General features: G+C 42.1%; 1 protein-coding gene and 1 pseudogene across 10 annotated transcripts in view; both read left to right on the forward strand.

Moving 5' to 3' along the window:
• On the forward strand, positions 3,343–3,918 carry Gm2602 (predicted gene 2602; annotated as a pseudogene).
• The window catches only part of Albfm1 (albumin superfamily member 1), a 37,502-nt gene continuing 25,197 nt past the window's right edge, over positions 5,123–17,427 (forward strand). For 2 of the 10 annotated variants that reach the window (XR_389286.4, XM_030254748.1), the window contains exons 1-7: positions 5,123–5,814; positions 8,472–8,523; positions 8,684–8,822; positions 10,906–11,117; positions 13,947–14,079; positions 16,165–16,262; positions 17,188–17,317. Coding sequence is in view for 8 of the 10 variants with exons in the window: in XM_030254748.1 (XP_030110608.1) it covers positions 5,730–5,814; positions 8,472–8,523; positions 8,684–8,822; positions 10,906–11,117; positions 13,947–14,079; positions 16,165–16,262; positions 17,188–17,317 (849 nt within the window). In the remaining 2 variants the exon portion in view is untranslated. The remainder of the gene's footprint in view (positions 5,815–8,471; positions 8,524–8,683; positions 8,823–10,905; positions 11,118–13,946; positions 14,080–16,164; positions 16,263–17,187; positions 17,318–17,427) is intronic. The other 8 variants (XM_006535174.3, XR_389287.4, XM_006535168.3 and 5 more) reach the window with 8 other exon arrangements.

Consider the following 17,427-nt stretch of genomic DNA (forward strand, 5'->3'; position numbering starts at 1 on the left):
GATTCTCAGTGTGTGTCAGACATAGTGGATGTGAATGTGAGCCAGATGTATCAGCCCCTGTGTCTTTCTGAAGTGGGGAGGAGATAACAGGTAAGCAGGAGGTAGGGCTATAATAGACAGGGGGGGGGGGTGAAAAAAGACCCTCCCCTCACCGTTTTCCAGAGCATTGTGACGGCTGGGGATGAGTGTGTGGTGGTTGGAGGTGCTTCAGGTTTCTACTGAAGAACTTGATGTAGGGCCTCAGACTCTGTCTCTCTGTCTCTCTGTCTCTGTCTCTCTCTGCCTCTCTCTCTCTCTCTCTCTCTGTCTCTCTCTCTCTCTCTCTCTGTGTGTGTGTGTGTGTCTATGTGTCTGTGTGTCTGTGTTTTCATGTATTTTGGGTTTTTTCTGGTGTGGTGTTCATACGATATACTACCACAAAGAGCTGCATTAATATATTAGCTTGCCAAGTACATTGGCCTCTGGATTATAGCACTGAATTTATAAATGCATTCATAAAGCTTTTTTGTTCTTTGATTATTTATTAATGCCATGATGAAATGGTTTATTTAAACAATTATGAACAGGAGTGGAGCAGACACGATTGGCTAGTCTGACCCTACACCTAATATTTGAATTGCTTTGAGCTCAAGACTCTGCTGTGGGCAGCACATATAAAACTCGAGCTCTGGAAGCTGCAGCCACCTTGCAGACTGTGGTCACAAAGGATGTTGCCACACCAATGGAGTGCACTGCCATGCCAGAGGACACACTAAAAAAATCACCTGACCAGAGGAGGTAGGAAGTGGTTTATTCTAGAACTGTAGTTTCCCTTTGCTCGGAGGACAGACAGAGGATTTGGAGTGAGTGAGCTTCAAGTTTACTGTGTATGTGTCACATAGGACTTGTATCAATGAGTAGAGCACACTTGGGCTTGATGCACAAGCCCTGTACAGCTTGTAAGTACATCACAGTGAATCATGCTCACCAGGAATGGGCAGTGGTGTTATGGCATCCAGCCCTGGTCTTTGTCCTTTTGAACTTTGTCTCTACAATGTGAGCAAGAATTAGGTGGTCCCATTTGCTGTGAAGACAGTATTTATTGAGAAGTTGTGACTGGTGGGCATGGTAGAGATGCCTACAATGCCAGCACTCATTCAGGGTCTGAGGCAAGAAGATTGAGTCTCAAGACAGCCTGTTAGATAGCCTGAGTCCCTGTCTCCAGTGAGCAAGCAAACAAAATCCCAAATCATTAGTTTGTTTTATATTTGGGTGCCTTTCTTTTTCTTAATCTCAGAGGCCAGCATAAAAGTGTTTTTTAAGTGGTTGGTTTCATAGAAAATTATACAGAATGAATGACATCACAAATCCCATTCATTGGCCACTGTTTAAAAAATCCTCACCACCTGTATTTCTTGTTGACTGAATTCTACCGTTAGCCATTGATTAAACACATAGATTCTTCTTGTGTTTACAAAAATCTCTTATAATATTCAAATATCTATGAGAGGAGAACTCCTCTGGAGACTAAAATTTGGGTGTTTTTTAAAAGGCAGGATTAGTTTAGTCCTGGTCCCTTCCCCCCAATCTATTGATGTGGCTGCACTATGAGTAAATCTAAGGCTGAGCTGAGGGGCAGAGCACAGAATTAGTTGGTGACGTCTGCATGGGGTGGCAGTCTTGTATATTTTTCTATTAGATATTTTCTTTATTTACATTTCAAATGTTATCCCCTTTCCTGGTTTCCCCTCTGAAAACCCCCTATCCCCTCCTGAATTTATGAAATCCTTAGGCAAATGGTGGAACTAGAAAATATCATCCTAAGTGAGGTAACCCAATCACAAAAGAACACACATGATACGCACTCACTGATAAGTGGATATTAGCCCAGAAGCTCTGAATACCCAAGATATAATTCACAGACCATATGAAGCTCAAGAAGAAGGAAGACCAACGTGTGGGTGCTTTTGTCCTTCTTAGAAGGGGGAACAAAATACCCATGGGAGAAGATATTTGAGACAAAATGTGGAGCAGAAATGGAAGGAAAGGCCATCCAGAGATTGCCCCTCCTGGGGCTCCATCCCATATACAGTCACCAAACTCAGACACTATTGGGGATGCCAACAAGTGCTTGCTGACAGTCTGGTACTTTTATTCAGGGCATTGGCACAAGTGTAACAGCTCATTTTCTGGCCAACTCAGGAGCTGTAGAATAAGATCTCAAGGGAATGCTGCTGAGGGTGCACCTCAGGAGACCTACCTAGCTTGGAATGATGCTGCATACCTATCATCCCAGTACTTGGGAGGCTGTGGTGGATATATAGTCAGTGTACTATGTTTCAAAAAGTTACTGCTTCAAAAGCCAAAATTGAAACCAACCAACCAGTCAAATAAATAAAAAGGAGACAATGAACATTAAGAACATTCAGAAGGCCCCAAAAGATGGTGACAACTGGTCAAAGGTCAAGGTACCTTTCCCTTGTTAACCATGGCTTTCTATTTCACATGGTCATTCATATTCTGAAACTGGTGTAGCCCAGATCTAAGTGAAAACCAGTCAGGTTCTGTTTCTCTCCCTTGAGACAAGTGTGTGTGCATCCACATGGGCAGGTTCCTCTTCAGGAAGCCAGAGGAGGGAGCCTGTGGGTAGCAGAATCAGCTAATAGACTGTACTCCTTTGAAACTCTTTTATTTTTATTGAACATAGATTTTTTTTCTCTCTCAGAATATACCCTGGTCATAGTTTTCCCTCACTCTACTTCTCCCTGTTTCCCCCCACCTCCTCCTCTGGAGCCACTTCCTTTCTGTCTCTCAGTAGGGGGGGAAAGGGGCTTCTAAAGGATAATAATAAAAGAAAAGAAAAAAAAGATAAAAACTAACATAGGATAATAGAACAAAAGCAAAGCAAAGAAAAAGAGTCCCCCCGAAAAAAAGGCCCCCAAAAAGACCTACTAGTTTACACACCTAGAAATTCCATTAAAACTACTAAACTTGAAGCCATCATATATACCTAAAGTACCTGTAGGGTAAAAAGAGAAAAAAATATTCACAAATAAAATAAGAATAATATAAAATTTAAAAGGTTTAAATATGATGTTATGAGATAAAAACCTTCCAAAGATGTCATTGAGTTCATTTTATGTTGGCCACGTACTGCTGGGCTTACAGCCTACTCCTAAGAGTAGCTTGCTTTCCCAGAGAGACTTTCTCCAAGGAAACTACCTTTTCATTTAACCAAAGTCACCCTTTAGAAATGAGGGAACTGGGGGTGGGAAACGCTTAAGTCATAACCAGCAGCCTCCTGTTTCCAATGTTCTGGTGGCCAACACTTACTCTTCTCTCATGGGTTACCTGTTCACTTGCATGGACACCATGCTTAAGTCCCTGAAGGAAGCCATGGCAAGCTGCCTGTCTGCTACCCTCCATGATCCCAGGCACATCTTTGCCACACTGCTGGACCCTCACTACAAAGCTTCCTTGTTCACAGAGGAAGAGGCAGAGCACTACAGGCAAGACTTCATCAGGGAACTAGAAATACTGAATTCTACCTCAGAGGACACGGCCACCTCCAACGGCTGTGACTCAGGGTCTCCACTTAAAGACACTGGCACAGAGAAGAGCCTGTGGTCACTTGCACCAATAGAGAGATCAGAGAGAGAGAAGCTATCTGAAAACATGGTGCTTGCATCTTTGGAGGAAGAGATGCTGGAACACAGCTGTGACCCACTTACCTACTGGAAGCTGAAGTAGTCATCTTGACCTGGGCTGTCTACCTTAGCAGTCCGATTTCTGGGCTGTCCCCCAAGTACAGTCCCCTCAGAAAAGCTGCTGAGCATACCCATGGATTCTGGCAGCTTTGGCCAACCCAGGCTCATGATGGAGCATTTTGAAAAGCTCATCTTTTTAAACGTAAATCTCCCCTTAGTAGGCTTTCAGTATGGAACTCAGAGATGGAGCCACCAGACTGGAAATGTGCTTCAGTGCTGTTGTACCAGAGCCGACACTGCCTGGCGGGGCCATGCAGGACACCAGAGCAAGCATCTGGGGCTACCTGCAAGTTCTCACTGTAATATCCACATGGGCCTTACTCCTCCTTTGGGCCAGAAGACCACTAGAAACAAACTCTTGGCAATTATTGGAATAGGATGATCAGGTATAAAACTATAAAGTTTTGTTTTGTTTTAAGAGGGGATAGCAATCTGTTTTACTAGAATGGAAGGAAGATATAAACAACTTTATTGTGTAGGGTTTTTTTTTATTCAGTTGTGTAAAAACCACAAATCAGGTGCTGTATTTTAATTAAATATTTCAATTGCAACAAAACAGTTTCTGTGTCTGATAAACGAAACCTGCAAATAGGCGGTGGCGGCTAAGCCATCCTGACTGAACAGTTCTTAACCACAGGCTCCACAGTATGCCGAAGAGAGAATATTCTGGAAGCTGTGCACGTTACAGAACCAGGCATCTGAAAGCAAAACTGAACTTGGGCATATCACGGAGTGTGGGTCATGAGAAGGTTCCCGCGTCAGATGATGCATTCAGGTTTTCCACGGCCAGTTAACTCAGAGATACCCCGTTTTTCATGAGCTCCTTGAAATTGGATCTGGGTCTTAGCATCATGCTTAGGACTTCGCCAGTGCATGGTATGACACGTTGACAACAGATGGCCTGTTGATCAAACCTCCATGCCTCTGATTTACTTTTGTGTCTCTATACAATAAAGCCATCTCATAAGAAGTACGCACTGACCCCTCACAGTTTGACCAGATATAGCTCAGATTCTACTTTGAAGGGGTCGCCTGTTGACAGGGAAAGTGCTTGTTTATTGCAGTCATGAGAAAAGCCTTAGGCATTTTGATTTGTTTTTCCTATGATAGGGAAGCCCCAACCATCATTGGGACTTTATAGAATCCCAAAGATATCAACATGAAGTATCAGCTATCAGATTCTTTACCGGACTCTAAAGTTTCTGCTTATAACTCTAAAAGGTTTTTCATTTCCTCATTTCAAATCAATTAAATATGGGTGAAACAAATCACTCATTTGCCTCTGACCTTTTAGAAAAAAAATGTTTTTTTTTGAATTTCTGAGTTTGCAAGGACTATGCTTTAGTGTATTTATATAAATGATGAGCTTGGATTCTAAAATTAAACTTTTTATTTGAGATTTTCAAGGAAAAAAAAAGAATTGGTCTTAATTTTCCATTTAGGCAGTGGTGACGTGTGTGAGTGAAAGTCACATGATGGTCCTGATTGACAACCAGCACTCAGGGATAGGAGTCCTTTGTGTTTGCTGGCTTGGCTGTGCCCTCCACCTCTCCCCTCTCCAGGGTCTTGGCAATGCCAGTGTTGGCATTGACACCTGAGTCCAGTCCACTTGCCCAGTCAAAGGCAGTTCATGTTTGCTTTCTCTTTGCCTCTTTAGAACTTTGCACATGTAAACAGGCATTTCTATGAAACGAGATACTGTAGACTGGCATTTACCAAACAGGTGCATCGTTTGCTAGCACGAGGCCTGTGTGTTGCAATCTCAAACATATCATAGGTCGACATGATCTGCTTTAAATTCCTGTATTCATTAACAAACACGGACATTTCTTCACTGTCCTGAGTTTGTCCGGTTTCATGACAGTCCATGGGAGCCTTAAGAAAAACTAATATTCACTAGAAAAGCTAACGGTTAATGATAATTGCTGGAAAAGAATATAAACACCATCATTCCTCTCAAACGGCGGAACTTCATCTGAAACAATGGAGGTTCTTAAAGCTCTACCCTTCATTGTTTTCTTCAGCTACAGTAAATGTGAGTCTCTCCAAACAAGTTTACTACATGCAGGTAGGAAATCCCATCTGCTGCCTGTGTGGCCTATGTGTAAGGATTATATGAGGAACCATGACAGTCACTAACACGTGTGTGGAGAGCCTTATCTTTCTCAGTGGTCATCGCTGTCAAAAAACAGTCATTGACACTTGCTAGACACCTGTGAGTGGAATGGCCTGAGAAACAGGCCTGTACGTTGAGGCCACTCCTCTGGGACTACCCCACTTTAAGCTTCCCTTCTTTGTCCCCAGTCTAGATGAGAGACTGCTTCGTTTAAGCCAATGTTTGAAACTGGCTAAAGTGAATTCAAATAGAGCAAAAAATGGGAACGACTCGGGAATAATCCTGGAAGCTACATTATTACCTGTTATTACAAGGCAATATGCTTACCCCTTGACACGTGTTTTCATTTAATAATCTTTTACATGTGTGTGTTCTGTACATACGCGTATGTGCACATGTATGTATAGGTTGGAGGTTGGCATAGGGTGTCTTCCTCAGTTGCTCTTCAACCTTAATTTTCTGAGATAGGTTCTTACTGAGCCTGGAGATTACTGATTGGCTAGAATGTCTGGAGATTACTGAGCCTGGAGATTACTGATTGGCTAGAATGTCTGGCGATTACTGAGCCTGGAGATTACTGATTGGCTAGAATGTCTGGCCAGTGAGCTCCAGGGATCCTCCTGCAGCAATAATGGGATAAGAGACTCAAGGTACTTGCTGGGTCTCGAAAGTAGGTTCCTGGCATCCAGGCTCACAGTTTTATGATTGTACAGCGAGTGCTCTACTGACTGAGTCATTTTCCCAGCCCCTCATTCGCTCTTCGTACCCACACAAAGCGCTAAAACTTCACACGTACATGCAAATGCGTTTTATAAATAGAAGTTGAAATCTAAAGAGTTGCCTTTAAAACCTTTACTTTTGTGCAGCAATGGTAATTGCTAATGGTTGCTTACGTAAAAGAAAGCTGCTTGGTTCTTTGGAAACCGTTAGTGTAAGAAGAAAGACACAGCTCCATCGAGGTGTATGTGTGTGTGTGTGTGTGTGTGTGTGTGTGTGTGTGTGTGTGTATGTGTGTGTGTGAGTATGTGTGTTGTGAGAGAGAGTATGTTTGTGTGTGTGAATGTGTGTGTCTCTGTGAGTGTGTGTGTGTGAGAGTATGTTTGTGTGTGTGTGAATGTGTGTGTCTGTGTATGAGTGTGTGTGTGTGTATAGTGAGTGGCTGGTGGAGATGCAATCTCCCTCACAGAGTGTGGAAGACTCGTTCTTTGCCAAATCAAGAACGTTAGACTATTAATCTCTGGGATTTTGTTCCCTAGCCCTGACATTTACTTTCGATTGTGCTAATAGCTTATAATGAAATAATCAAAGAGTTTAACCAAATCACTAACTTTAAAGAATTCAGAGTCCGTTGTGTGACTGTGAACAGAGGGCAATCTGTGTGAACTTCAGACTCCATTCATCTTGATTTTTTAAAAAAAAACGTTGTCCTTTATTTTTGAGATTATAATTCAATTACATCATTTCCTGCTTCCCTTACTTCCCTTCAGACTCTCCCGTGTGACCCCATTCACTCGACCTCAAATCCATGGCCTCTTTTTCTTTAATTGGTGTGTGTGTGTGTGTCTGTGTTTGTGTGTGTGTGTGTGTGTGCATACTGCTCAGCTGGCATAATGTTACTTGTATGCATATGCTTTCAGGGCTGTCCATTTGGTACTGGGTAACCAGTCAATGTGCTCTTCCCTGGGTCAGACTGTTTCTCCTGCTCTCTGCATTGCCAAGCTGCTTAGTTCTTTATCTCGGGCTGAGGCCTCATGAGTCCCTTCTCCTGATAAAATGTCTAGATGCCCTGTTGTTTCATTTGGGTTTTGCTTGGCTTGGAGCTTGCCTTGTAGGGTAGATCAGATAGCTTGTGAGCCCGCTTACCTCTGCCTTGTCAGCACCGGGATAACGAGCTTGCACCACCACACCCAGCTCTTTTTAAAGTGTGTATGATGGTTGAACTCTAGTCTTTGCACTTAAAAGACAAGAACTTTACCGACCGAACCATTTCCCCAGGGTCTCATCAGAACTTTAAATTCAACCACATGCAATTTTCTTGTAACCAGTGATAGAGTTCAGCAATGTTCGAATATTAAAGAAATCATTCACAGAGAACAGTTTAAACTCAGAAGAAGATATATACCGCTAAATTGTTCCTATCATTACCGCTAATGAAAATAAATCCGGAATCTGTGATTGAGTAAGTGTAGGTTATAGAATTTAAAGGGAGCTTTCAAGCTGGAAAATTTCCCATTATACAAATGTCCTAGTCCATCTTAGCTGCTGTGCCAAAATTCTGCAAGGTGGGAGGATTATAAACATCAGAAGTTTAGTTCTCGTGGCACCTGAGGCTGGAAAGTCCAAGACCAAGACGCCAGCAGATTCAGTATCTGGTAAAGGGTCTTGTATTTGGTGCATTCGTCTGGCCAATAAATGATGAAGTTTTCCTATGCTTGCATGTGTTACAAAGGATGAATGAGCTCCCATCAGCCTCTTTCAAAAGGGCACTAATCCCATGAATGGGGGCTCATGACTATTACACGTTTCTACCTTAGGTTAGAATTTCAACACGTGAAAGTTAGGCACATAAAAGCATTGAAATCACAGAGCTAAACAAACCCTTTTCCCAGCCAGGCAGCATGTCAGTGGGCAGGATCACCTGGAGGAGAACTTAGGAGTCAGGTGAGTTTGTTTATCCATATTCTTTGTTTTTGTTTTTAATTTGAAAGGAAAATATTTTGGGGAGAAGGGTGATGATGGTGGTGGTGGTGATGATACAACAAAGAAGAAAGGGGGCAACGCAACATTGTTGCATGCTCAACACACACAACTTATGTTTCAGTGTCAGCATTATGGTGGCTCAGTTTCTTCAGGATGCAGCTTATGACCAAGTCCAAACCATAGCTAAAGAGCTGCTGAAGCTTGCTGAAAAGTGTAAGCGTCTCAAACCTGAGTCACCCTCAGAGTGTGCTCATCAACTGGTAGGTGGATCATGTGTTTCGTGCGCTGCTTTGTTTTCCTGTCTGAGCTAGAGGGTAAACAAAAGATGGTTGAATAAGTAGGCAGAACATTGCAAAGCAAGAGTATACATATGAATCACACTCCAGATATAATCTTTGTAGGCTTCTAAATCTATATTTAACCAAATTTTCTCTGAGAGCCCAGGTTCTGAGGGCCAAGCACTCGAGAGAATGAATCAATGAATCACAGCCCTGAAGAGCAACGAGCTTATTTATGTTGGTCTCTCTGCCAGAGCCACCAAAATGCTGGTGTCTGGCATCTTCACGCCAAGAGACTAAATTGAGATTTAAATTAATTAAAAAGAATTTCTTTAAGGATATGCCAAAGAGACATATTTTTACAGATCCCTTTCTCTGTCACTAGAATATTAGGGGTATTATTATCGCTTCATTATAAAACTGTATGTGTCTTGTGCTCAGCAATTTCAGTAGAAATATTTTTAGTTTTTAAACTGTGTGTGTGTGTGTGTGTGTGTGTGTGTGTGTGTGTGTGTGTGTGTCAGAGGTCAACTCGTGGAAATTAATTCTCTCCTCTGACTGTGTGGGACCCAGAGATTGAACTCAGGTTGTCAGACTTGGCAGCAAGTGCCTTCAGCCATTGGGCCATCTCATAACCCCTCCCTGGGAAGCTCTTGATTAACACTATCATTCTCTTAGAATGCGGAGTTTCGGGATCAGTTATTTTCATGCTAAATAATGTAACATACACATAAGGAGTAGCTTTCCTCCTTTATTTGTGGAGTTTCCTGCTCCATCTCTTGTCTGTGTGTGTGTACCATGTGCTAGATTCTGAATAGGGAAGGGGTGCCATCAGTCCACATTTTAAATGAAGGTTCTGCCAGTGGCTATGTTAGTTTATAGAACAATCTCTCTCTCTTTTTTTTTCCATTGCAGAAGATGACCTTTTTTTCTGTATTTATTCTCAAATATAAAACTCACTTGCCAGCTGAGGTTTACCAAACACCACACGTTGACTGCCACCTAAAAACATTTGAAAACACGGGAATTGTTACATCTCCAGCTGTAAAGCTGACAGTGAGCACACACTGACTCAAAGTTCAATTCTTAAAATATGTTCCCATGGAAACAAAACTAAAAACGAGTAGGAAATAAACTAAATTAGCAGCTTTTTTTTTTTTTTTTTGGATAGTTCTCCTTAGAAATATCCTGCTGCCCTGGGTATTCTGAATGATATCTAGTTATTTTTTTTCAAAAGCCTTTCGATCGCTTGCGAATGAAGCAACATCATAGGGAAGGGGAAATGGTGGATTCTCTGTGGTCGACAACGAGGAGGTGTGAATTTAGATTTTAAGACCCAAGAGGGGCTGGCTGGAGAGGTGACTCAGTAAAGGCGCTTGCTGCTAACCCTGACAGCCTGAGTTTGATGCCAGGAACCTGTACAGCAGAAGGAGAAAATTGTCCTTCTAAAATGGTTCTCTGCCCTCTACATGTGCTACTAGGCACACATGCTCACCATACACAATAGGGAAATAGATGCTTTCTTTTTTTTTCTTAAGAGTATCTAAAATGTATGCCTGGGTGCTGACATGTAGTTCAGTCTGTGCAATACTTGTACATGTATGAAGAGCTAAGTGCAGGTCCGAGTAGGTATGTCAAGCCAGGCACAGCCATGCATATCCATAAGCAGAGACAGGTAGATAGATCCCAGAGCTTGCTAATCAGCCAGTACAATCCTAGTTGCAGGTTCAATGAAGGACCTTGTCTTAGAACTAAGATGGACAGTGATTGAGAAAGATACTCAGCATGGGCCTCTGCCTGTGCACATGCGTGTGTGCACACTTGTGCTCACAATTACATGTATGCACACACATGTACACAGACTAAAAAAAAACAAAAATAAAATAGAAAATTAATTTAAAATGCACATGTACACATGAAATAAATAAACATATAAAATTGAAGTCTCTGCGTCCAGATATTATTGGATCCAAAGCTCAGCATATGATGTACCTAGTTTAACTCACCTATAGTGAGGAATGTCGTCTCCCACACTTCCCCTGTATGCCCCCCTTCCCTCCAATAGGTGGCTGCCTTCCTTATACACATTTGCAACAACCAAGGCCTGGTGGATAGTCACGTGTTCACTGACTGTTGTAAGATGAAAACTGCAGCAAGACTCAGGTGCTTCCTCTCCTACAAGAAAGACGACGCAGACAGCCATGATACACCCCTGATTCCAAGGCCTGAACTGACCTGTGAGGTGGCTGCAGAGAATAATGTGTCCCTGAAGGAGAGGTAAGCCTTCTTCTCTTTGCCATGGTCTTTTACAAAGAATATGTTCCAATTTTTAAGACAGCCCCTTTCGCATATACAATTCTCTGAAAGCAATGTTTTCTTGTATGGAATTAAAATGGAAACTTGAGCTATGATTCTTTTTTGATCCTTCTAGAAAGGATGCCAGTTGATATCCTATAGGGCCTGGAAGTGTCTGCTGTGGATGATTAAAAGGAGTAAACCCTGCAAAGGGCTTGCCTCTTTGATTATAAAGGGCAGCAGGAAACAATATTCAGTGTTGTAGTGAGAAACAATGTTAGTGCTAAACAAATGCTGAGGTTAAAACAGCATCGTAACACCTAGGAGAATAAAACAGAGGGCTTGTGGCTGCGTATCAAATAAGAGGACCGACAAGGCTCTGGGAAGTTGGCAAAGCCACTCGAGGCAGGCTCCAGCTGACTCTCAGGAAGCCCACCTGTCCCCTGTGAGGAACACAAGCAGGGAAGGCCCCTGTCCTTACCCCTTGTGAACATCCCAGCACCATAGATAGATGCACTTTGTACGTGTTTTGTTTCTAAAGCATCAGATTGTAAAAGGTTTAAACTGGAGGCAATGGCTTCCAAACAGGCTGCTACCTGCTTCAGGAAGGAGGCCATCCCAGGCTATCCCAGGGATGACTCAAGGGAGGAGAAATGGTGGACTAAGATGTCAATCCAGATTCCAGGGCTGTCCTTTACCCGTGCTTCTTGGCTTGGTCCTCCTGTCCTGTGGAGGGATGCTTGTGTTTCTTTATCCTTACCTGCTAACGTAACCATGTCTGATGAGTTACTGTTCCAGAGCCACTATGTGAGTTCTACTTTGGGAGCATAAGAATAGAGATTGCTTCAGAGCTTGGGATATGAGGGGATTCAGAAGGCGCCATATGTATCTCTCCATGTACAACAAAGGCTCCAGTTGACTAGGCTAACCTAGGAAATCCACAAAAAGCAGAGCACACTGGGGATAGAGGCCAGTAACAGGCCCCAGTCCTAGTGAGATGCATCCATAGATAGCAGGCAGAGCTTCTGAGAGGTGTGGCATACCGTCTGTCATTTGAGCCAAGAAACAGCAATGATTGTAGATTAAACAGAGGTGAATTTCCAGGTAAAAAAAAAAAATGGACCGTGTAATCCTGGGGTAAGTGGTAGGACTATGGTATTATCAAGATCAAGTCTGGAACCCTAATTAGCATGAAGTTGCCTCTGTTGAGAGTCAGGTGCTAACAGGTGGTTAGGGTTTAGAGCCAGGCAAGGACAAGAGGAACACGAGACTGTGGCTCTCATGGAATGTGGCAGTGTCCACATGACTCGAGTCAGACATGGGCGTGAGGACTAAGGCAGAAATCCAATTGCTAGATCTGGAGTCTGGGAGCCTGGTGGTGACCTGATTATGGATTTTACCAACGTTAGTCCAAGCCAGGGACTATTGAGGAGACTAGAAAGCGCTGAGCTGAATGACCCAAACCTGCTTAGCTCTTAGCCCTTGTTCCAGGGTCCATGAATCAGTAGCTTTTCCTAGGGCTCCCTCCTGAAGGGGAAGATTTAACAATATCTATGCTAATTCCTTTTTGAATAAAAAGTTACTGTGTGCAAACGCGCGCGCGTGCATGCGTGTGTGTGTGTGTGTGTGTGTGTGTGTGTGTTTGTGTGTGTGTGTGTGTGTGTGTGTGTGTGAAAGGATAACTTTGTGGGATCATTTCATCATTTCTTTCCTCTTCCCTTGACATGTGAATCAGCTATCAAACTGGTCACCAGCTAGCAAGGCAAGCTTTACCACTGAGCCACCTTGTTAACCTCTAGGTTGATTTCTCTGACCCTCAACTGGCCTGATTAGAAGACCTGGCATTCTTCTGTTAGCTCTTCTTTTCATCACCCTAGTAAATAGTTAACTACAGTGCAACTGTGACTTTTATCTTGGCTTCCAGCCATACTTTGGCTACTTTGACATCTGGCAGCTCAGTTTTTTTCCCCCCCAGCTCAGTTCAAATACTGACAATTCTTATCTAAAGACTAAGTGGATCTCAGATGTCTCTCTATGCCTTGGGTTACAGCATCAGGAACTTGTGTTTATAAAAGAAAGAGGACTGAGAATTTTGAAAAGAAATAAATGGTCAAGCCTAGAAGCAAGGCGTAGCATGCCCATTCATCTTTTATTGATCAAAGCTGCTAACTTCACTACACAGGCTGGGAAAATAGCATCCCTAAATACACAGGAAAAGGACATGGGTTTGTGTGAACACACAAGTTTTGGCCTACAGTGTCTACTTGTGCTGACTGTTATACTCATCCTGTACATGAGTCCGTTTTTGAACGTGTTCCACAGGCAAGTATGAGGAAACATAATTTCAGAGAATTTAGTAACAAGCAAACATACTGAATGGCAGGACTCAGGGCAATGGTATTGACTGTGATAGTCTAGAAAGAACTTCTGGATGACCTGGAGAGACTTCTGACCACCATCAATGCTTGTAAAGTCCGTTCCTGGCCCACATGAACAATCCTGCATATCACTGCAGCTTAGACTATTAAACTTCCTACCTGCCTGTCTCTCTAAGGAAGTGGAGAGATGTAGTTTCTCATTATGTTCAACCCACCTGACGCAGTCACTTCATTTGCACCTGGAGAGTGACTCTGGTGATTTGTTCATAGTGAACATTTGATGATTTTAGGCCAAGTTCTACCAAATCTCAATCACTGGGATTTCCAGAAGTTTCAGACAGACACAGAATGAACAAATGCTGTGCGTTTGAAAGGACATTGTCAGGTGGGCCTCAACGGCAGAGCTCACAACTTTGCAATTGTCAAATTACAGGTTCAGCTATGAAATATCTAGAAGACACCCATTCTTATACGGACCCACTATCTTGAGCATGTCTGCTTGCTATGATACAGCTGTTCAGTCATGTTGTCAAGAAGAGAATGAAACAGAGTGCCTGCGGACAAAGGTATTGTGTATGTAGCACGGTTGTTAGGGCTTTGCGATGGAAATTGTGGATTGTAGAGAAACAGCATGACATGGCCCCACATCATGCCAGAGATGCAGAATCTCAAGCTCTTCTCTGGACCTAGTAAATAGAGTCCGTTTTAGAAAAGAAAGCTATGTAGTCAGTCTTGCAATGTGAGAAGCAGGACAGTTTTGAAAATAAACATTTAAGCATTCCAGGCACTGTTGCTAGGTAACCAAACAACCCAAAATTCAGAGATGTAAAGCAATGATAATTATTTTATTACCATTAGTGTCTGTGAATCAGGAACTCAGGAAGTAACGCACCTGGGGCTTTCTGGGCCAAAAACTTTCATGTAATTGTAATTAGAAAACATCTGGATCTGGGATTCAGGAGGAGCTGGGGTCCTGGGCATTCGTACACCGTCTCTTCTCTTAGTGTTCAATCTCAAGTATGTGTATGCAGTATTCTTGCCTCGCTACTTTGGGCTGTTTCACAGCATGGTGGCCAGAGGGCAACTGGATTGCTTACGCATAGCCAAAAGCTTCTGGAAGGAATCTTGTAGTAGACAAGGATGAGGCTGTGTTGCCATTTGTAATCTAGCCTCTTAATTCATTTCTATCAGGTTCTCCTGTTTAAAGCACCGCAAGACCTCACCAGTTGGAGAGGGCCTGTATGTAGACTTTACTTCTTACTGGGATAACAATGATCAATTCCTTTTCAGGAAAACACGGGATAGATGTTTTAGTCTTTTGATCATCATTGGATAGATAGATGCAAACCAGTGGTTAATTTTAAGATAAAAGCATTTGTGTGTGTGTACAAATAGGCATTTGTATTTGTGTGTGTTGTGCTCATTAAAGGTTCTAAACAGAGAAACTCTAAACACTAACGGCCATGTTTGAGGTGCCACCAAACAGATTTTCTACGTGCCATGCTGAAAACTAATGGTAATTTGATAATCATTATGGTGAAAAACTCAAGGCTAAGTATGACTGGTTTTGTCTTGATGTCGTTATTTTTCTGAGTAAGAAACCACCTCATTTCCTCTGAAATTCATATAACTTTATCTCTTTCTCCTACCTAGTTCTTCCTTGTGTATTAAAAAACAAAGGGGGTATCTGAAGAGATTTTGCCACAGGCTAAGAACTCCATGATTGCATTATTTTTCATTAAAGTTATTTGTTTATATTTCTGACATCCCCATTATTATCCTGGGGGATTCTGGTTCCTTCGGAAGCCGATTCTCAGTTCCTGAGCAGGTGGTCATATTTCTTTCCTCTTGGTTTCACTTTAATTAAAGCCTGAAAGCCAATGGTTACACACTGATGCCCTGTCTCATTGTCTAGCATTTCAAAATAAAATACAAATAAGTTTGCCCATTTTCATGAGGGTCTCTGAGGCTTCATCAAGCTCTGATCACAGGCACAATTAACATGCGATATAATTGATTATGTAACTTTCTCCAAGGACAGAACAAGAGCCCCTTAGAACAGCAGAGCCCCAAGAGCAGCAACACGGTGAGCATCCCAGCGGGAAGACCTCTTGCCTGGCTCACTTATGTCTGCTTATTTTTAACACCACAGCTGCACACTTAGGAAAATCCCTCAGTGAAGAAACCGAACGTGAAGAAAACATGGTGGCTTGTGCACCATCCTTTCAAGTGGAAATCTAGGGTTAAAGAAAACAAACATTTGGAGGTGAAGAAGTTAACAGGCATTACAGAGTCGAATCATCTCTTTCAGCTGAGCGGTTGGAGTCACGCCCAGGATAAAATGGTTAATGACTTGGATAAAAGAAAGTGCAGCTGTAGGGCAGTTTTGAGTCTCTTTGGCTGCTCTGTAGAAATTACTTTGTTTATGAAGCTTTTAGACAAATGATCTTTGGGGAGTGTGAGGTGCTATTTTTGCAAAAGCCTTGTCATGTTATTTCTTTATAGTTATCCCCTCCTATGTCAGTGGGTTGAAGACTTTTAAATGGTGAGGACACATTGATGATTTTTAATCTTCTATCTTTTCCCAATGATGTTGTTAACGTTATCCGTTACTAACACATTTCTTTAATGAGTTGTTTTTCCATTTGCAGCTAGAACCCATCAGAAAATACATTAGAGGAATATCTGCAAGACATCATCACTTATGTGAAATTGGCACCAAATTCAACGAGAAAGTAGCAAGTGCAGTGTAAGTTTCCCGCATGGATCCGTGTGTTCTGTTGCTGCTATGTCATCTGTTTTGGCTAAACTACTTTGAAAAGTCATTTGGACACTGTTTGTCAATATAAGCCTGGAACCCTTTTGCCGTAGTTTGGGTTTCCATTGCTATGAAGAAACACTATAACCTAGGCAACTCTTATAAAGGCTGGGCATGGCAGCATGTTGGCTATAATTCCATCATTTAAGATGTATAGACAGGAGGATCAGGAGTTCAAGGTCATCCTGGGCTACACAGTTTGTTCATTGCTAGCTTGGGCTACGGGGGTGTGATGATGATGATGATGATGATGACGATGATGCAGAGATTAGCTGAATCTCCCTTTATAATAAAGAACAGAGAAATAAATATCCTCTTTTCTCTAGGAACTAAGGAATGGAGGAGGCCTTAATGCAGCGTCTCCACCTTGAATTCATGTATTTTTTCTTATCACCATCACCCCCAGTGAGTGACAGCACTGGAGTTCCTGAAGGGCAGGGATATTTTGTTTCCAGAGAAACTCCAGAGACTTGACAATGGGCACTAAGGAGTCCTGTGACTCACCCATTTTTCTTGGTGATGAGACTGCGCATATTTCTAAGGCTATCAAGGTGTACGTTTCAATGCCTCAGCTTCTTTAAATGACGAAGATGTCCGGATTTCACATTATTGAGACTTGATCTTTGTGTGGGTCTGCACATCATCACCAAAGCAGTTGAAAACACTTCCTAATACTTGCTAATGCATTTAGATACTTTTGGTTCCTTGAAGTAGAAATTCAAAATATGGAAGAAAGGGAGAGAGAAAATGTTCTAATTATATTATAATTTCAAAAAGAAAATAATTACTAAAAACAGAATGCTATGCTTATTCTAAAAATAATATAATGTTTTGATGTACTTAATTTTCTTTACAGAGAGTTGATTCTACTCACCAAAAAGCAACCTAAAGCTAATTTTTCTGAAATCGCCAAATTGACCATGGATGTTAAAAATCTGCATGAGACCTGTTGTGAGGGGAACACATTAGTGTGTGCCCTGGGCAGGGTAAGACAGCTCTTTTTTCTTCATAATTATTTTTTTAATTAGTTAAGTCTGTTCTTTGACAATTTCATACCCATAAAACACATACTGATTGCTACCATCCTCTCACATAT

The sequence above is a fragment of the Mus musculus genome, chromosome 5, assembly GCF_000001635.26.
Source record: "Mus musculus strain C57BL/6J chromosome 5, GRCm38.p6 C57BL/6J".
Taxonomy (NCBI): Eukaryota; Metazoa; Chordata; class Mammalia; order Rodentia; family Muridae; genus Mus; species Mus musculus.